Source organism: Engystomops pustulosus, chromosome 1, assembly GCF_040894005.1.
Source record: "Engystomops pustulosus chromosome 1, aEngPut4.maternal, whole genome shotgun sequence".
In the NCBI taxonomy this organism is placed as follows: Eukaryota; Metazoa; Chordata; class Amphibia; order Anura; family Leptodactylidae; genus Engystomops; species Engystomops pustulosus.
The window spans coordinates 265,075,094-265,096,057 of record NC_092411.1 but is presented as its reverse complement, the minus strand read 5'-3'; the positions used below and the strand labels follow the sequence as shown (position 1 = coordinate 265,096,057).

The 20,964-nt window shown below is 44.3% G+C and overlaps 1 protein-coding gene across 2 annotated transcripts in view; it reads right to left on the bottom strand.

The window, feature by feature from the left end:
• Positions 1–1,200: 1,200 nt before the first annotated feature.
• BOD1L1 (biorientation of chromosomes in cell division 1 like 1) overlaps positions 1,201–20,964 on the bottom strand; it is a 33,252-nt gene continuing 13,488 nt past the window's right edge. Inside the window, exons 10-22 of one of the 2 annotated variants that reach the window (XM_072126070.1) lie at positions 11,649–17,864; positions 9,536–11,618; positions 8,964–9,010; positions 7,751–7,835; positions 7,549–7,640; positions 7,385–7,472; positions 7,243–7,295; positions 5,917–5,956; positions 5,522–5,565; positions 5,357–5,435; positions 5,124–5,262; positions 4,894–5,019; positions 1,201–3,622 (exon numbers count right to left, since the gene is read on the bottom strand). In XM_072126070.1, coding sequence (XP_071982171.1) covers positions 3,502–3,622; positions 4,894–5,019; positions 5,124–5,262; positions 5,357–5,435; positions 5,522–5,565; positions 5,917–5,956; positions 7,243–7,295; positions 7,385–7,472; positions 7,549–7,640; positions 7,751–7,835; positions 8,964–9,010; positions 9,536–11,618; positions 11,649–17,864 — 9,213 coding nt within the window. In that variant the 3' untranslated portion in view covers positions 1,201–3,501. Of the gene's footprint in view, positions 3,623–4,893; positions 5,020–5,123; positions 5,263–5,356; positions 5,436–5,521; positions 5,566–5,916; positions 5,957–7,242; positions 7,296–7,384; positions 7,473–7,548; positions 7,641–7,750; positions 7,836–8,963; positions 9,011–9,535; positions 17,865–20,964 lie in introns of both variants that reach the window. The other variant, XM_072126069.1, reaches the window with a different exon arrangement.

Sequence of the window (20,964 nt, the reverse complement as noted above, 5' to 3'; positions counted from 1 at the left end):
TGCACCGTACCGCTCCGTAGCCCGAGAAAAGATAGGATATTTCCTATCTTTTCCCGAATTACGGCGCCGCAGCCATATATCGCTTTGGAGAGGGGAGGGGGTGAGCTGTGCTCACCTCCTCCTCCTCTCCCCGAGCTGCCATGTGCCCGCCGTGCTATGGTGCGGCGGGCACACGGCAGTGTGCATGTAGCCTAAAGGAAATCTACAATCAAAATCAAGCATGATAAAAGGGGAAGTGCTCAACAGTGTAACAGCCTGTAAAGCTACAGGATAGATGGGCTCTAGTAATGCCCCCAGAGCCCTTTAGGCTAATTAGCATAATTTCAGTTAATTTTAGAAGGAAAGAGGCCATGGATAACAAATATAAGAAGATTACCACAGTCACGGTGCCCGGATCTATGAGTGAGTGTCCCTGGTTTATCGTTATGGATTTTTATGGTAGATTTCCTTTAAAGGAATATTCCAGCTGGAAGTACTCATCAACTATCCATTTCGTTCCCACAGTTCTAGATCAGGGACCAGTTTAAAAAAACAACACACTCGGCAATTGGATTTGGTTCTGTTGGCTGCTGGAGGTCCATCAGACTGCGGTGAAACACAAGGCGATTACAACGGGACTTTCACAGCTGATGCTTGGCAGCTATAGGACTTGCATTCGTCCATTCTAACAAATTGGGTTCCCACCAGTAGGAACCTTCTCAACCAGACACTTATTTCCAATCCACAGAAATGTCAATTATAGGAAACCCCCCTCACTTTTCACAAAAAGTTAAGGATTTGTGGATTTTAGGTGAAATTTATGAAAAGCAGGAAAACTGTCCTGTGGCCTTGATGAGTTACAGCTTCACGACGACGTCTCAAACCGGGGGTCTGCTTAGATAGCATCCACTCCTCTTGAAGAGCCATTAAAGGGGTTTTCCCACAAAACAAGTTAGGCACGATCTAGAGGATAGGGATGGGACATGCACAGATCACTAGAGCGAGGGGTCCGATGTACCCCTGTGCAAGGCCGGGCTGCCCCGTTCATATCTATGGAGCTGACGGAGATATCAGAACGCCGTACTCAGCAATCTCCTTTAGCTCCATAGAGTATATACGTACCCCATTGGCCGTGTGAATGTAGCATAAGGAAGAAGCCAGACTCCTAACAGACACCTTTTCAGGTAATAATAAAGAACTCAGAGAAACTTCGTTTGTAACCAGTCTATAATTTATGTAAAAAAAAGCAAAAGAAAAATTACATAAAACAAATCCTGTAGAATGGTTTTCACAGAAAATATCAACTGTACAAAAGAAAATAGGCCCAACATATAAGTTATAAATAATACACGCAAGAGGCAACAAAATACGCTGTAACAACATTCATCATGAAAGTTTGGCAAGTTGCCTGTTTATAGGGTTTTTTCTCCAAACTTAACTTGTTGACAAAATAGAAAAAAAATAAATTTCAACCACAGGGGCCCCACGTTTACCATAAGGCTGCTTTATTCCACCATTGGATTTTATAATGGGTGAAAGGGGCTGTGACACCCCCCCCCCGAATTTTAAGGGTCCCCTTCAACAGAAGGTGAATGGAAAGTCCTCTGCTCGCCACTGACTCTAAAGGACCTACCGTTAAGCATCCATTGTTAATAATGGGTAAAAAAAGTCACTCTCTTCAACTATTAACAATGGATTGTGTAAAGGAACCTCTGTGAACACAGGCGTTGTACACTTGTACACCCGCCATTTACACATTGATGCTATACCCCTAGTAAATGCCATCAATGTTACATCCGAGAAAATCCTAAAATACTGAAACTGAGTAACTGCCGCAAAACTATGCTCATCTGTTAACAAAAATTTTTTTTACAAAGAACATGAGATGCATAACAGTCTGTACAGGTATCAATAAGAGAGCAAAAAAAAGAAAAGAAAAACCCAATATTTACAGATAAAACAGAAGCTCCGGGGTCTGGCCTTTCATTAGAAGCAGAATAATCTAAATGAATAAAAAAAAATGTAGTATTTCTATAAATGCTGAATATTTACAATGCGGGTGCTAGGTCTTCTTGCTTAACCAAAAAGGAACAGATGGGAAAAAAACCCAAAACATCTGCCCCTAAAGGTGGGAATCATACATGCAGTTTTATGCCAAAGTAGTACATTTACAAGTCACCTTCATTCTGGGCCCACTTCTCCATTTGGTTATAAATCTGCAACCTCAAAAAAGGGTCAAATCACATAATTTTCTGTGTTTGGTGCAGTTTAAAGAATTAAAACCTGGAGTGGGTTAACAAGGAATGAGATAGATCATGAGAAAGCCTATAAACGCATTACCTGCGCCCCAATTTGTTCTTTTGGGGTAGCAGGAGATAGGTGTCCTGGAGGTCCCACAGATTAAAGGGTGCAGGTCAAGCAGGTAACAACATGGGACACTGCAGGAGATCTGTGGGACTGTTGGGCCCCTAAGTGTAGTCTATCTAGTGGCTATAGCATTTGACAGACCACCACTTGGAGAAGTCATGAGAATCTCAGAGGTGGGCCCGATCAGGTATTTATGACATCTGCTACGGAAAGGTCATATAGCCCCAAAATAGGTTTAACCCCCTTAAGTATCCAAATAGCAAAACTCTAAATAATTCTAAACTTTTAACAAGTCATGAACACAAGTAAGATCGGGCACCAGCGGCGCTTGGATGCGTTTTAAAGCAATAGATGGGCTCTAAGTTTAAGCTTAATACACCATGTATATATCTGATCACATGAAATCATATCAAATCAACCTCCATGGAGGTTGCTGTGATTTCATGTAATTAGATACACACAAAAGGTGTGACACAAGTCATAAACACAAGTAAGATTGGGCCCCCATGTCACTTGGATGCTTGTTAAAGCAAAGATGGGGTCTAAGTTTAAGCTCAATACACCATGTATATATCTGATGACATGAAATCATATCAACTCAACCTCCGTAGAGGTTGCTGTAATTTCATGTAATCAGATACACACAAGAGGTGTGACACAAGTCATGAACACATGTAAGCTCGGGCCCCCCTGGTACTTGGACGCTTCTTAAAGCAATAGATGGGCTCTAAGTTTAAGCTCAATTTGTCTAACAAAAATAAAAAAAACTAATTACCATGTGAACTTGTAAAAAGCAGAGGGTCACTTATAAGATGTGAAATCTACAATATATGTGATCTTACACCAAAACGTATGGCGATGGTCCATGAGAGAACATTCGAGGCGAATAAGAAACAATCTATTTATAATCTTCTGAGCGCTATGTTACATCTTTATACAAATATACTGCAGAACACTGAGGAGGAGAAGGACCCACGCTCCAAATATCCATAGGGCTCCTACATACAACTCAATGGAACAATAGAAACATGTGCCCCAGAAGCGGAGGATATCTTAGGTCCTTTTACATTTCTAAGCACCTTTCCGACATTTTACACGAGGTTAAATTAGAAATAAAATACAAAAACTAAAAATAAAAACGGGAACTTTGTACAATTATTGGCGCTTTATCCTTTTTGTTGCGGTTTCGTCTGACGTGTGTTGACCTCGCGATCTTGGGGTGGATGGGCTGGGTTCTCTCCGTCGCTTTGCTCCACTTGGCTGAGGTGGGGTGGACCTAATACAGATAGAAAGGAATTTTTTTTTTTAAAGGGTTTTTCCGGATTGGGATTATCTCTAACCTGTGCTGCATGGGGTAAATCTAAAGCCTTCTCTCAAACTCTAGCCCAGAGCTTGGCCCATAACCAAGAATCCTCTCTCATTTCACTGCACCTTTGTGCGTGGTCCTGGGCCAAAAGTCCCAGTTAAGGGGTTAAAGGATGAAAACCAGGAAAAACCCATAGCCCCGAGTAGTTCCTTAAAAGGAACCTGTCACTACATTTTCACATATACAGCTTGTGACAGGTTCCCTGGCATCAGAGGCTTGTCCTGCTGGGGGCCCCTCCCATCTACTCCTCCCCATGTCCCATGCCTCTTCTAAGCAAGTCATGTGACAAGAGTGACATCACGGGTCCTTTAACCTCTTGAGATTAGCAAACTATACACCTTGCATATATCCGATCACATGAAATCATAGCGAATCAACCTCCATGGAGGCTGCTGTGAATTCATGTAATCAGATACATACAAGAGGCAGATGTTGCAGATGCAAAAGGACCTTAGATGCCGTCATCCTGGTCACATGACTATGTGCCCAATGATGTAACAGAGCCCTCTCTCAACGTTCCATACAGCAAAATATCATAGCTTGAGACCTGTCAGGAACAGGGCAACAGGAAGTGTGAGTGTAAGTAAATTTTAATATGCAGGACTAACTTAGTGGGGATGGCTCACATCAGGTGAGTAGCATATAAGTTTACAAACTGATTTTTGCAGCCATGGAAAGGAAGCATTAAGGGATAAGGGCAATGCTTTCAAGTCTTTATTCTGGGTCGGTCAATAATATATATTTAAGCCAAACCGACGACAGTGGATCCACAACCCATTGACTGTAAACAAACAGTGCCGACCAATCCCTAGAATGGGTTATTGATATTAACCCAGGCAGTCTGCCCGATTATCAGTTCAGTTATGGTGTCAAACCCCACCAATTTGATATTGATGATTAGAGATGAGCGGATCCTGATGTTTCCGTTACGGTTTGTTGAGTGTGACCCGAACATTTTGCCAATCTGACATTTAGGAAACAGCTAGATGAACCCAAACGGAAACATTGGGTCCGCTCATCTCATCTCCTCTCCGGTTCTATTCATTGTCCGGTCTTAAGAGAGACCATAATCTCAGGATTCTCACAGACGTAGAACCTTCACTTTCTCATGTCCTCTATACAGAACATAAGCCCCAGTTAGTGTAATAAGTAGCATTTCCTTGACACCCATCTCCACTCACCGATTCTTTGTGGTTTTGCTCCCCTTTGATTCTGGTGTCACACCTTTACGCCGCCTCCCTGTTGGGGAAGATTTCTCGGGGCTCATCTTGGATGCTGCTCGAGTTGTCGGCTTGTGTGGCAGTTTCCTACGATACATTAATACATCATATGTTATATAGGATTTGTATAGAACACCCAATAACCCCCAAGAATATAGAGGTCCCATCGTAGAGGATATATGCGCTCATACTTCTGTGCTTCTAGTCGGGTCGCTGCTCGGGTTGTGGCTCCTCGATGTCCACCTTCTTCCTCATCTTCACTATCCTCCTCCTCTGCCTCTTCACCCTCGTCCTCTGACTTTTTCCTCTTTTTTTCGGGTTCAGAGAATTCTGCAGTGATAATGTTGATAGAGATTACAACACATCATTCACAGATACTACTGCGTATGATGAAAGGCCATAAATGTTTGAAGGATGCTTGTACCTGTCTCAGAAGAACTTAGCAAACGTTTCTTCCTTCCCCTCCTGGACACAGGCTCTGGATTTTTTTCGGAAGCGCTTTCCTGGAAAAAAAAAAAAACTCAACCAATCAAATTTCATGTAGATCACCATAGGCTATCCATTACATCAAAGCATTTTTGTAACTTACCTCCGATTTCTTCACTTCTGTCTCCTTCTTAGCACCAGGAATATCTTAAAAAAAAAAAAAAAAAACATTGTTGCATGAGGACAGGCTAAGGATATGAATGCGCCTGTGTGTGATCCTTTTTCCCCTTCCATTGAAGTGAATGGGTGTAAAAATGAGCCAAATTGTTAACATAATAGTACACGCATGGGACTACAGGAATATCAGACTTATTGCTCAGTATTGGTAAGTTCAGCGATGTGTCCCGCCATTTGTCTATGAAGGTTGCAGGGCATCTCTATACACAGGGGGGGGTCACATATTGTCTAGTATACATGGTACATATACATCATGTGACAAAATATGCAGTTAATAGAATTAATGAAAGCTGTACTTTATACTTTCCCAACATTACATACCTTTATTTCCTTTGTCAGTATTCTCAGATTTCTCCGTAACCTGTGGAAAAACAAAAATGTAATTCATCCCTCTGACTACAACATCCAAAATTATTTCACACAACCTGCTCAGCCCTTCCTGCTCTATAACATGCTGCCTGCAGATAGGACACCGTGTACAACATACTCAGCTCCTCCTGCTCTATAAAATGCTGTTTGCAGATAGGACACTATGTACAATCTTCCCAGCTCCTCCTGCTCTATAACATGCTGCCTGCAGATACTGTATCCAGCACAAAAACGCTCAAGTTATTTAAAAAGTTTTGTCTTCAGACTTTGAGAAGTTACAATTGTTCCATAAAACATATCCTGTACAGGTAACAGGGTACAGGTAGCATCAAATCACCTACATGTTTCAACTTTTTTAAAAACTGGAGCTTTTTGGTGCTGGATCAATATGATATTTTTGCCACACTGCTTACTACGGTCTGAGTAGAGATCTACAGCATATACTGTGAAAGTAACTGCCCCCGAAATACTGCAAAAAATATTTGTGAGCTTTACAATCTGCTCAGAACCTCCTGCTCTATAACCTGTTGCCTGCAAATAGTACACTATGTACAATCTGCTCGACTCCTCCTGCTCTCTAACATGATGCCAGCAGATTTTACACTGTGTCCTATCTATAGGCAGCATGTTATAGAGCAGGAAGAGCTGAGCAGATTGTACATAGTGTCCTGTCTGCAGGCAGCATGTTCTAGAGCAGGAGGAGCTGAGCAGATTATACATAGTGTCCTGTCTGCAGGCAGCATGTTATAGAGCAGGAGGAGCTGAGCAGATTATACATAGTGTCCTGTCTGCAGGCAGTATGTTCTAGAGTAAGAGGAACTGAGCAGATTGTACAATGTGCTCAACTGCAGATTGCAACAATGCCTTGCCTGATCACCAGAGGTCATCAACAATTGAACATTACTGGGATTTTCTTGCACACAAATTTCTGCAGGATCTACAGGCACAGCTACAACATTTGTGGGCAAATGCACTGGAGCATACTAGGATACCATACAGAACCTGTAATCCCCCCCCCCATCCCCAACCATAACTCTAATTATATTCAGGCTAAAGACAGCCCTATGCAAGGAATGGGATTGTTTGCAGTCTGTTACCATTTAAACACAAATTCCTGCATAGGGTATGTACATAAAAGTGTAAAAACAGGATTTTAAAATCAGGATTATTTGCTTTATTGCTGTGCGTCAGGTTATTCATATACACATAAAGGACCTGACCTGGTGGATGAGAACTACAACAACAATCAGCCACATAATGTTTAGTTGTAATACGTACATCTAGGGGGCGCTGTTCCTCTGCCTGTTTCTTCGCCGCTGCTGCTGCCAACTCTATAACAGAAAAGTACAAAGCATATGAGGATCTCAGTATGGCTAGAACACGGACGGACGGATGGATGGATAAGACAGAGTACACTTACCTGCTTGCAAGGCCAGGGCTAGTAGGGTGCGCCTCTTTGGGGGTCTGCCCCTCTTGCGTTTTTCAGGTTGAGGTGTCGGCTGAGGTAACTGTAAGACAGAAGATTGATAAATCCCAAAGCGCAGGCAGTCAACTAGAGGAAACTGCAGGAATGGGGGCACTCACCACTTTATCCGGTTTTGGATCTGGCTGCGCTTCTTTCACTTCCGCCTCCTCTTTATCCTCTTTCTTCTCACTTTTTTCGGTCGGGTAATTACCTGTATTTTGGAGAAAGCACAAAAACATCAGATTTAGATGAACCTAAACCACAATTACAGACGAAGCAAAGCCCAACAAGCAACGTAATCACTCTGATCTCTATACTAACCTTCTTGCTCTGTAACACCCTCAGGTTCGTTTGGTTTATCCATCTTTATCGTGAGAGATTTATTTTTGTCATCACGTTTCCCATCCTAAGTAAAAAGATGTACAGAAAAACCATCAAATTAAAAAGGACAGATAGGGACATGAAAATGTATCAGTCTTTTTTTAAGCTTAGCTCCAAAAAGGTTCAGTGCCAGAATCTGGGTGACAATGCAAGGAGATAAAGCAACAGGGATTGGGTGGTAAAACAGAGTAGACTCTACTCTATCAATCAGCCATGAAATGTTCCTACATCTGGATTGGAGCCTGTTTGTGGAAAATTTAGTTGAGTGGATGTGTTTTGAGGAGAGAGAGGACCTGCCCCCACAGAGCTCAGAGACACGAGGAGTAGAGGACCTGCCCCCACAGAGCTCAGAGACACAAGGAGTAGAGGATCTGCCGGCGCAGAGCTCAGAGACAAAAGGAGTAGAGGATCTGCCGGCGCAGAGCTCAGAGACAAAAGGAGTAGAGGATCTGCCGGCGCAGAGCTCAGAGACACAAGGAGAAGAAGACACGAGGAGTAGAGGACCTGCCCCCACAGAGCTCAGGAGACACGAGGAGAAGAAGACCTTCGCCCGCAGAGCTCAGGAGACACGAGGAGAAGAAGACCTTCGCCCGCAGAGCTCAGGATTCTGTTGGTTGCAGTGTATCCTGTATGACCAGTGTTGTGGTAAGACGTCATCTCAGTGAGGAAATGTGCAGTGATGGCAGTTACACATCATTACTATGGTAACACTGGGAGCAGAGCATAAGAGGGAGGAGCCATTACTGAGAACTGAGGAATCATGGGAGTTGTAGTTGTGACCATCTAGAAGATAAGTCCGCCTACTTTAGAAATAAATGCAAACTATTTAAGCTGTTTTATGATGAACGACATTGAGTTTTGTTGTATTTGTTTATAGCAATATTGGTTTTTGTATCAGACATTCCTGGGATACCCCTTTAAATACATAGCTATTCTTAATAAAATCCTGATCTGGAATGCTTTGGACCTTGCAACAAGAATATGACACAAGAACACAGACACCAATACAACACTAATTAGTCTTATTAGTTAACTAGTCAAAAATCTGATTACAGCTGCAGCATTACCCCTCTGTGACTGACATTATAAGGGGGCATGCAGGAGATGCATTGCCATAGAGCTAAACAACATACTAAAACTCTAAGTGACTCACATGAGATTCCATATCCTGCTCACAAGGTACGCTCTCTTTGATGGATTCTGCAAAATAAATAAATACCAAAAATGAAAGGTTTTAGGGGAGGGCAATGAATATTTTAACATATACACAGGATGGAACAGGCAGATAGTCCCATTCTGAGTACAGGTGGTCCCCTACTTAAGGACACCCGACTTACAGACAACCCATAGTTACAGAGGGACCCCTCTGCCTCCTGTGACCTCTGGTGAAGCTCTCTGGATGTTACTATAGTCCCAGACTGCAATGATCAGCTGTAAGGTGTCTGTAATGAAGCTTTATTGATAATTCTTGGTACAATTACACCAAAAATTTAGAAACTCCAATTGTCACTGGGGCAAAAGAAAAAAAAATGTCTAGAACTTCAATTATAAAATATACCGTTCCGACTTGCATACAAATTCAACATAAGAACAAACCTATAGTGGCCAGACCAGGCCAATAGTTCCCAGTTGTCCGAATGTGAACTAAACCACTAGGATTTGCAAAATAATTTTAGCACAAAATGACCTATTATTTCGCATATACCGATACACAAAAAAGCCTACCTGTACTACAGGATGGTGTCTGATTTTCAGATGGATGCAACGAGGTAGTAACGAGGCATTCTTCTGGTATCTTATCGTCGTCTTTTGTCTTGGGAGCTTGCTCAGACTCCTTGTTGTGGGACACAGAGATACCACCCTGGACGGGTTCTGCTGGGATTTCATTATTGGGATTTGAGGTTCCCTCTGTGTCCGATACTTGTTCAACCATGGACATAGGAGCAGATTCATAGTGGTCTGAATAAGGAAGACACACTTTGCCATCTTCTAAATTGTCTTCTGACTTTATATGATGTTCTACATTATCAGATGGCAACATCTGACTGTCTGTACCTGTGTTACTTGCATTACTAAAGCTCTCTGAAACTGGAGACCCAACTGATGCACCAACACTAGAGTATTGGTACTCCTTCTCAAGATCCTCAGATTTCTCCCCAGAATCCTCTGCAGCACTATGTGTTAAGAACTCAGGTGCACAAGCATCTGTAACAAAAACACTTTTCGCTGAAGGGCACGGAATACATTCACTTGCAGAATTTCTGTTTAATGGCACCTCTGGAGCAATACTAACACTTATAACACTTTCAAGTACTTCTTCCTCAACCCGTACTGCAGCAGTTTCTTCATGCTCTGCCAGGGCCATTTTTACTTCAAGCTCTGCTACTGATCCTTCTTCAACTTGTTTGTCCACTACTACCTCTTCCATAACCTGTTCTTTGACTGCAGCCTCTCCTTCAACTAGGTCCTCAACTGCCCCTCCAAAAACTGGACCCTCAGCCACTACTACCTCCCGTTTCTCAGGCAGTGCACTTGCATCAGCCTGTTCCTCGGCCACTACCTCCCGTTCCTCAGGCAGTGCACCTGCGTCAACTTGTTCCTTGGCCACAGCCCCTGCGTCAACCAATACCTCAGGTGCCGCCCCTGCGACATCCAAATCCTTAGCCACTGCTACTTCCCATTGCTCGACGTCTGTTCCTGCCTCAACCGCTGACATTTCCCGTTCCTCAGCCTCTGCGTTAACAACATTGGAAGCCTCTGCGTCAACTAGATCCTTGCCCGCTGCTACTTCCTGTTCCTGGGCCACTGTCCCTGCCTCAACCAGATCCTCGGCCTCTGCTGCCTCTGGTTCCACAGCCACTGTTCCTGCGTCAACCAGATCCTCGACCTCTGCTGCCTCTGGTTCCTCGGCCACTGCTGCCCCTGCGTCAACCAGTTGCTCGCCCACCGCCCCTGCGTCAACCAGTTGCTCGCCCACCGCCCCTGCGTCAACCAGTTGCTCGCCCACCGCCCCTGCGTCAACCAGTTGCTCGCCCACCGCCCCTGCGTCAACCAGTTGCTCGCCCACCGCCCCTGCGTCAACCAGTTGCTCGCCCACCGCCCCTGCGTCAACCAGTTGCTCGCCCACCGCCCCTGCGTCAACCAGTTGCTCGCCCACCGCCCCTGCGCCAACCAGTTGCTCGCCCACCGCCCCTGCGCCAACCAGTTGCTCGCCCACCGCCCCTGCGCCAACCAGTTGCTCGCCCACCGCCCCTGCGCCAACCAGTTGCTCGCCCACCGCCCCTGCGCCAACCAGTTGCTTGCGTGCTGCTACTTCCCGTTCCTCAGTGTGTGCCCATGCCTCAACCAGATCCTCAACCGCTGCTACATCCGGTTCCTGGGCCACTGTCTCAACGAGATCCTCGGCCACCACTACCTGCAGTTCCACATCCACTGCCCCTGTGTCAACCTGTCCCTCGGCCACCGCCCCCGTGTCAACCAGTAGCTCGCCCAGAGTCCCTGCGTCAACCAGATCCTCGACTGCTGCTACTTCCCGTTCCTCAGCGTCTGCCCCTGCCTCAACCAGACCCTCGAGCACTGCTACCTCCGGTTCCACAGCCACTGCCCCAGCATCAACCCATTCCTTGGCCACCTCCCCTGCTACTTCCCGTTCCTCAGCATCTACCCCTACCTCAACCAGATCCTCGACTGTTTCTACATCCGGTTCCTGGGCCACTGTCTGTGCCTCAACCAGATCCTCGGCCACTGCTACCTCCGGTTGCACAGCCACTGCCCCTGCGTCAAACTGTTCCTCGGCCACCACCCCTGCCTCAACAAGTTGCTCGGCCACTGTCCCTGCGTCAACCAGATCCTCTGCTGCTGCTACCTCCCGTTCCTCAGCGTCTGCCCCTGCCTCAACCAGACCCTCGGGCACTGCTACCTCCGGTTCCACAGCCACTTCCCCTGTGTCAACCCATTCCTTGGCCACCTCCCCTGCTACTTCCCGTTCCTCAGCGTCTACCCCTGCCTCAACCAGATCCTCGACTGCTTCTACATCCGGTTGCTGGGCCAATGTCTGTGCCTCAACCAGATCCTCGGCCACTGCTACCTCCGGTTCCACAGCCACTGCGTCAACCTGTTCCTCGGCCACCAGCCCTGCCTCAACCAGTTGCCTGCCCACTGTCCCTGTGTCAACCAGATCCTCGGCTGCTGCTACCTCCCGTTCCTCAGCGTCTGTCCCCGACTCAACCAGATCCTCGACCACTGCTACATCCTGTTCCTGGGCCACTGTCTCAACCAGATCCTCAGCCACTGCATCCTCCCATTTCTTGGCCAATGTCCCTGCGCAAACCTGTATCTCAGCCAATGTCCCAACTTGAACCAGATCTGCAGCTATGGCTACCTCCCGTTCCTCGTCCACTGCCCCTGACTCAACCAGATCCATGGCCTCCCCTTCAAGCTGTTCCTCGGCCACTGCCTCCCCTTCAAGCTGTTCCTCGGCCACTGCCTCCCCTTCAAGCTGTTCCTCGGCCACTGCCTCCCCTTCAAGCTGTTCCTCGGCCACTGCCTCCCCTTCAAGCTGTTCCTCGGCCACTGCCTCCCCTTCAAGCTGTTCCTCGGCCACTGCCTCCCCTTCAAGCTGTTCCTCGGCCACTGCCTCCCCTTCAAGCTGTTCCTCGGCCACTGCCTCCCCTTCAAGCTGTTCCTCGGCCACTGCCTCCCCTTCAAGCTGTTCCTCGGCCACTGCCTCCCCTTCAAGCTGTTCATCAGCCAATGCTAATTCAATATGCTCTCCCACCTCTTCAACCTGTTCACCTTCCACTGCACTTTCCTTAAACTGTTCTACCATTGACCCTTCCTTAATCTGTTTAACCTCTTCAACCACTGCTGCTTCTGCAATTCTGATATTTCTTGGTATTTCTGCAGAATGCATTAAATTACTGGTATTATGATCTACAGTGACTGAAAAAGATGACTCTTCACTTGCAGTTCCAGTACTTGTGACAAACCCTTCCCCCTCCTCTTCTTCTTCTTTGGCTCCAGTACTTGTGATAGCACTTTCATCATCTTCCGTAGTAACTCTAGAATCTATGCTTGCAGGTCTACTCATGATATTGTTACCTTCTGCGCTTTCTGTGGCAAAGCACACATTGTTATCTTGTTTTACCTCATTTTCTTCAGAAATACCAGTGCTAGTGACAGCCCCTTCACCTTCTTCCAACACAGGATGGTTAGCCTGTCTGGAAACTTCATGCTCTGTCACTACATCACTAATGCCTTCAAACTGCAGGTTCTCAGCAGAAGCACCGCTCTCAGGATCCCCAACATCCATATTATCAGCAAAGGCCTCTGATTCCTGATCTTTACTTATGTCCAGATCATTTGTATGAGAAACAGCCACTTCTGCAACAGGACAGTATTCTGCTGTATCAAAACTGGCTATTTTGTCGGCACAAGTTACATGACCATAAGCTTCAGAATGGTTTCTATTCCCTGGTGACACTCTTGCGGTACCAGCACTAGTTACCACACCATCAGTTTCTCTATCGCCAAGCTGCCTCGATAAACTGCAGACATGTCTTTGCTCCTCCGAGCTTGCACTGCTTACAGCATCCTCCTTTTCATAGCTACCCTCAATCTCTCCATCATCAGAGTTTGCCTCAATGTATTCTGAATCATTATTAGCATCTGCCCCTGACAAATGGACAGCAACTTCTTCTGAAGTCCCAGAAATGGCTACACTACTGTGCGTCACTGTAAAGCTAGATTCCACAGACATCCCAAGGGTTTCACTTGCTGTATTTCCATCTCCTTCACCAATATCAACTTCTCTTTCCGTGCTGGAAGAGGTTGTTGCATCATCGACAACAGACTGGTCGATGGATGCTACTGTTTGTATTTCTTGGACTAGTCCATCATTGAAGCTTGAAGAGCTTGCGGCTTCATCATTCTTGTATGGACCCAAAGGCTGGATCTCTGCTTCTAAGCCACCGCCCATGATGTGATCTGAAGATGTGGCATTGTTATCATTATCAAAAGACGATTCCATAGCGTTGCTTGAACTGGCAGCTGTCGCTTCACTATTAACATCGCCATCTTTAACCGCACTAGAGTCATTGGTTATCGTTGTGGATGCGGAGGAATAAGCATCGTTGGAAACGGAGGCACAAGTTTTGTCATCTTCTATGCTGCTATCCATCATATCGCTAGATGTGGCCGCCTGTTCATTTGCCTTATCCACAAATGCACTTTCCACATCCTCTGTAATCCTATCTGCAGCCATTGTGCTGGACGAGGCCGGCACCTCTTCATTTCTTACTGTGTCTTCCATAAACATCACCTCTAAAACTTCAGAAGACGTTGCAGTACCTGTGCTTCTATCAGTATCTACAGCAAACCTGATTCTTAACTGCTCTTCTGTACTGCTATCCATTGCGACACTTGAAGATGCTGTGGGCTGAGTACTGGGATACAGGTGTATACCGAGACTATTTCTAGTTGCATTGCTTGATGAAGTTGCTGTGGTGTCTGTACTATTTCCAGGTGAGGTTCTGTCAAAACAATCGGTATTGATGTCGATTGCGATGCTTGAAGATGTGGTAGCTTCGGTGTTTTCTGCGGCTGGATCATTTGTACTATGCCTGAATGAACTTGAAGAGGATGCTGCCTCCTCATTAGACACCTGTGTAAGAATCATAGGATCGCCACAGCTTGAAGATGCTGTATTATCTTTGTACTTGTTGCTTTGACTTCCTTCCCCACTACTAGAACAACTTGCAGTGCTTCTAGAATACAAGTCATTTCTGATGGACACTTCTGTGCTACTGTCCATGGCCAGATCGGAGGAGTTTCCGGGATACTCTTTGGGTGTTCCAGAAGAAATCAAGTTTGTACATGTGTCGCTCATGCCTTCCTGTTCTGTGCTTGAGGTGGCTCGTGTGTTTTTGCTCTCCTCGGCCTTACCAAAAGTATGGTTACTTCTACAGGTGCTACTGGAAGAGCTTGCAGCATTGTCACTCTCTCTTTCTAAAGAGTCATCGGTCAGGCTGTTATCCATTAAATTACTGGACGATGCAGCGATATGTTCACTGTCTATTTCGGAGGAGACTAGAGAAACTTCAAAGTTCAAACCTCTACTGCTATTGATCACACTACTTGAAGAAGTGGCTGTATGCCTTTCCGACATCCCAAAACTACCGTCAATTTCAGCTGCAGCAATTGAAGAGGTCGCTGCTTGTGTGGTTATATTTTCAGAAATGGAAAGTATACAGTAACTTTCGGAAGAAGTCGCTATATGGGCAACAACACCTTCGGCACCACCACTTTGAGACGTTGTGTCGGATGATGTTGCCGTTTGGGTATCATTGCGTGATAGAGAACCTTCTGTGTTGTTAGATGAAGAGGCTGCGTTCTCCTGGGTACTGCCTGTAGAGTCCCTGTTAGCACTGGATGTTGCTGGCTTAAAGGTAATGACACTCGCTTGTTCTGGTACATTATCAGTGGTACTTTGAGAACATGTTTCTGAACTTTCTGTGTTGTCATCATGGAACAAGTTTCTATCGGTGCTTGAAGTAGTGGTGGCATCTTCGAAGCTATTTTCTGATAACATGGCAAAGTCTCCATCGTCTTCCATGAAATTACCATCTGCAGAAGCTGAAGAAGTATAGCCCCTGCTATTATCAAGATTTATTGTATCCATTTCATTGCAGCTTTTATTGGGGCTAACATCTAACGTGGCATTGGAAGACGTGGCGGTGTCTTCACACAGAAGCCTTAACTCATTGTTCATTTCTAAAACACAGCTGGAGGAAGTAGCAGCATCTTCAAATTCAACCTCTTTTACATGTGGGTGATCAATTCCAGAGTTTCCACAGATATTGCTACCAGCTTGCCCCTGATTGGCTTCCATGATGCTACTTCCCACGTTTACAACGCAAGGACCTCTTTCGACCACTTCAGAGCCATCCTCGGCAGAAGCGGATCTCTCAAAAAGTTCCACCTCTGAAGCATCAATATCCATAGTGGAAGCTTCCCCTTCCACATTGTTTCCCGTGACTAAATTATCGTGGTCCACCGAATCATTCTGACCCGGAATATTACCACTTTCTTTTTTCATAGCCTCTTTTGTGCATTTTCCATCCTCTTCTGCAAGGTCACTTGTGGAAATTTCTCCATCATTGGAGTCAGTTATTTCAGAATATACTTCACCAGGAGACGAGCTGGAATTGTCATTGTTGGTTTCTGATGCAGATTCACTGAGCCCCTGAGCAGAACTTTCAAGCTCTCTGGATTGTAAGGAAATTCTACCACTAACTTCATAACCAGAATGTCTTGACTTCTTGGGTGGCTCCTCAGGATCATTCTCAGTTTGGATATCTGCAGAGTTACCAACATAAGGTTCTGGTGGGGTACTGGAGTCCTTACTGACATTGGTTGCCGCATTTTGTAATGGAGCTGCAATATTTTTAAAGGCACCAGCGCTTGAATCTCTCGAGTCATTGCTTCCTTGTTTTGTCTTAGATTTCAGTGCGACCGATTTCTTTGAGGTAGTAGCTTCAACAAGAGGAGGAGGTGGATTTGATGCAGATTCAGCAGCTTCAGAATTTGCCCTTTCCATGCTTTCCATAGATATTTTTCCAAGCTTTTTGTTCTCTCTAGGTCGCTCAATATCTTTTGCCTCACCGGCATTTGCAACACCGCTGGTATTACTTTCACTTTCCAACTTTGTCCCTTTTTTAGTACTGCTGCCTTTTGAACTTTCACTTCTACGGTCGGGAACAGATTTTTTATTCGGCTTCCGATCTGAGCTGCTTGACCGGTCTTGTCCTCTTTTCTCATCTGGATACTTAGAGGACCTATCATCCGATTTCCCACTCTCGCTCTTTCGTCTCTCTTCTTTATGACTATGTTTTGATTTCGAGACGTCACCAACATACTTTTTATCCGTCTTAACCGATTCCCTACTCTCCAGCCGAGGTCTTTCCTTAGACTTATCGCTGTGTTTGGATTTGTGATTGGAATCTTTTGCTGCACTGCTAGAACTTTGAGCAACAGCATTTTCCCTTCGGTCATCTTCTTTATCTTCGGATTTCGATTTTCTATACTTCTCTGTTGAACCTTCAACCACAGTTTTCTCTTTTTCACTCTTTTGGTTTGCCTCTTCTTGGTCATTATGTTTAGGTGATTTACTGCTACTTTTAAACTTTGCTTTGGCATGAGTCTTCTCTTCTGAAGTGCTAAGTGGTCTTCTTCTTTCTTTAGCACCATCATCCTGCCTTGCGTTATCAGAGTCCGCTTCAATTTTATCATCAGTCTTGGTTTTTTTCTCAGAAGAACTGTGTGATCTTTTAAGATCTCGATGTTGCCTGGAATCACTGGATGGTCGCTTATTCCGGTTGTCAGGTCTGGATTTGTCAGTGGACTGATGTCGCTCTCTTTTACTGACATCAATTTTGCCTGGGTGGTCAGCTGACCTATCATCTTTGCTTGATGAAGACCACTTTCCATCAGTTTTCTGCTTATTTTTCCGATCAGTTCGCTCTTCGGAGCTCGATTTACTTTGACTTTGTTTACTCGACTGTTCATCGTCTTTTAAAGTCCTCTTAGATTTTTGAGAATCCGAGTCATCGGTTGCTTGCCTATGTACACCGTCTGACTTGTGTTTGTGCTTGGAGGATAAACGTTCTTCTTGCTTAGAGGTAGAACGCTCCTCTGAGTAAGTCCTTTCTCGCTCACTTTTGTGGGGTTTAGGTTCCTTCTTTGACACGTTCTTGGAATTCTGCAAATCTCCATCATTATTGTCCCTTTTTGAATGTTTCTCAGATCGGTTTACAGTTTTAGACTTTGGATAATCCTCGGATGTAGAATCTAATCTCTCAACATGTTTCCGGCTATCTAAGGTTTCATTGTCTGGCGTTTTTTCTGAAGCGGTTTTTTTCTTAGATTCTTTCTCTCCTCTAGAATCGCTTCTAGTATAATCTGTGGATTCTTGCAGTTTTCTTGATGCTTTGTTACTGTCGCTCTTTGCTGTATGAGACTTGGACTCTCTTGTAGATGAGGAAGATCTGTCCAATGACTAAAAAGTATAAAGAAATATCTCAGTTTCCAAACATGTAGTAAATGTAAAGGTTTTATGCATTCCAATAAATACCCCATTGAACAATTTGCATGCATTGGTAAATAACAGTGAACCTACTGCTATCTTACTCTTAAAATTGACTCTTTCGTCAGATTTTACTAATACCCGCCACTAGTAATTGGGTAAAAGCTCTTTTTAAAGTTGCCGTTTATGTGAAATCTCATCCATTTACCTATACGGGCGGTCCCTTACTTAACCGGTTAAGGACCGGGCCCTTTCCTGTTTTTTCATTTCCATTTTTCACTCCCCACCTTCAAAAATCTATAACTTTTTTATTTTTACACGTAAAAAGCTATGTGACGGCTCGTTTTTTGCGTAACAAATTGTACTTCATAGTGATCGCATTGAATATTCCATGCCATGTACTGGGAAGCGGGAAAAAAATTCCAAATGCAGTGAAAGTGGTGAAAAAACGCATTTGTGTCGTATTCTTGTGGGCTTGGATATTACGGCTTTCACTTCACGCCACAAATGACGCATCGAATTTATTCTTTGGGTCAGTACGATTACAGGGATACCAAGTTTGTATAGGTTTTATAATGTTTTCATACATTTACAAAAATTAAAACCTCATGAACAAAATTTTTTTTTTATTTTGCCGTCTTATTGTGCTTATAACTTTTCCATACTTCGTTGTATGGAGTTGAGGGTGGTGTCATCTTTTGCGACTTTTGATGATCTTTTCAATATATCTTTTCGATATTATTTTTAGGACTGTACGGCCTTTTGATCACTTTTTATAGAATTTTTAAATTTCTTTTAAATGGCAAAAAAGTGCCAGTTTTGACTTAAACGCAGTGAAAAACCGTTATTATATTTTGATAGATCGGGCATTTTCGGACGCGGCGATACCTAATGTGTTTATGATTTTTACTGTTTATTAATATTAATATCAGTTCTAGGGAAACGGGGGTGATTTGAATTTTTAGGTTTTTTTATTATAATTTTTTTTTTTTTAATTTTTTTTTATTTTTATTTTTACTATTTTTCAGACTCCCTAGGGTACTTTAACCCTAGGTTGTCTGATCGATCCTACCATATACTGCCATACTACAGTATGGCAGTATATGGGGATTTTACTCCTCATACATTACAATGTGCTGATAGCACATTGTAATGAATGGGTTAACCCGAAGTAGCTTCAGGTCTTCGTGAGACCCGAAGCTACCATGGAGATGGATCGCCGCTCCCCGATGATGTCACGGGGAGCGGCGATCCTCGGAAAGATGGCGGCGCCCATGCGCCGCCATCAGTTTGAAGCCGCCGGCAGCGATCAGCAAGAAAACACCCGCGATCGGTGCCGGCACTGATCGCGGGTGTTACCGGTAAGCCTTTGCTGCAATATGCAGCAGAGACTAACCGGCTATGGAGAGGGCTCGGCCCATGAGCCCTCTCCATGCATAGGAACGCGACCGCCGCAGTGAATACACGGCGGGCGGTCGTGAACCGGTTAAAGACACCTGACTTACAGACGACCCACAGTTAAAAAAAGGACCCCTCTGCCCACTGTGACCTCTGGTGAAGCTCTCTGGATGTTACTATAGTCCCAGGCTGCAATGATCAGCTGTAAAGTGTCAGTAATGAAAATTTATTGATAATCCTTGGTCACATTACAGCAAAAAAAAATGTGAAACTTCAATTGTCACTGGGCAAAATACAATTTTGTCTGGATCTACAATGATAAAATATACAGTTTCAACTTACATACAAATTCAACTTAAGAACAAACCTATGGACCCTATGTAGTACATAGAAGTATGCTTCTGGGGTGAAAAGAATTAGGTGGAGATTGGATCTTCATAGGCAGCTTGCATTTCCAACTAGATCTTTAACTGCCTGTATATCCAGTTCTATAGAACAGAACCACAATACTGATGAAAGGTGAGATTCTTGTCAGCAAAAGCATGGTACCAGGTACTATAAAGCACAAAATAGGAGCGTCTGAAGTGACACTCCCCCTTCAGCCTTATAAACTTGTAAAACCGTGAAATATATTATACATATATTTTCCATACATGACCAATACACTGAAACTAATCACAATCTGTCATGAGAATTTCAATGTCACTCCTTCAGCATTAGAAGCAGGCACATCACTTTGGGCTGTGGGATGGGTTAATATAATAGGAGGTCGAACAGGGAAACATTAAAGGAGATCTACCATCCAAATCCATCCTGATAAACCAGGGTCACTTACACATAGATCCAGGCACCCTGACTGTGATAATCTTCTTATATTTGTTATTCATGGCCTCCTTCCTTCTATAATCAAGTTTTAAATTATGCTAAAAGCCTGAAGGCTCCTGGGGAGCTTACCAGAGCTCTTTAGTGCTGCAGATTCACAAGTTGTTACACTGTGCAAGAAGCACTTCCCCCTCACACTGTGTGCTGAAACTTCTTCTGCTGCAGTGAGATTATATCAGGCAGAGGGAGGGAAGAAGTGCTGAGGGAGCAGATAGGGAGGGGGAGAGTGTAACAGCCTGTGAAGCTACAGCAAGAAGGAGCTTTAGGAGAATTTTAAAAGTTGATTTTAGAAGGAAGAAGGCTGTGGATAACAAATATAAGAAGATTATCAGGCCCTTTCCTGTTTTTTCATTTCCATTTTTCACTCCCCACCTTCAAAAATCTATAACTTTTTTATTTTTCCACATAAAGAGCTCTGTGATGGCTTATTTTCTGCGTAACAAATTGCACTTCAAAGTGACGGTATTTAATATTCCATGCCGTGTACTGGGAAGCGGGAAAAAAATCTAAATGCAGTGATAATGGTGAAAAAACGCATTTGCGCCATTTTCTTGTGGGCTCGGATTTTACGGCTTTCACTGTGTGCCCCAAATGACAGGTCTACTTTATTCATTGGGTTGTTGTGATTACGGTGATACCAAATTTGTACAGGTTTTATAACGTTTTCATACATTTACAAAAATTAAAACCTCTTGTACAAAAATTTATTTTTTAAATTTTGCCATCTCCTGGCGCCAATAACTTTTTAATACTTTGGTGTACGGAGCTGTGGGTGGTGTAATTTTTTTTGCGA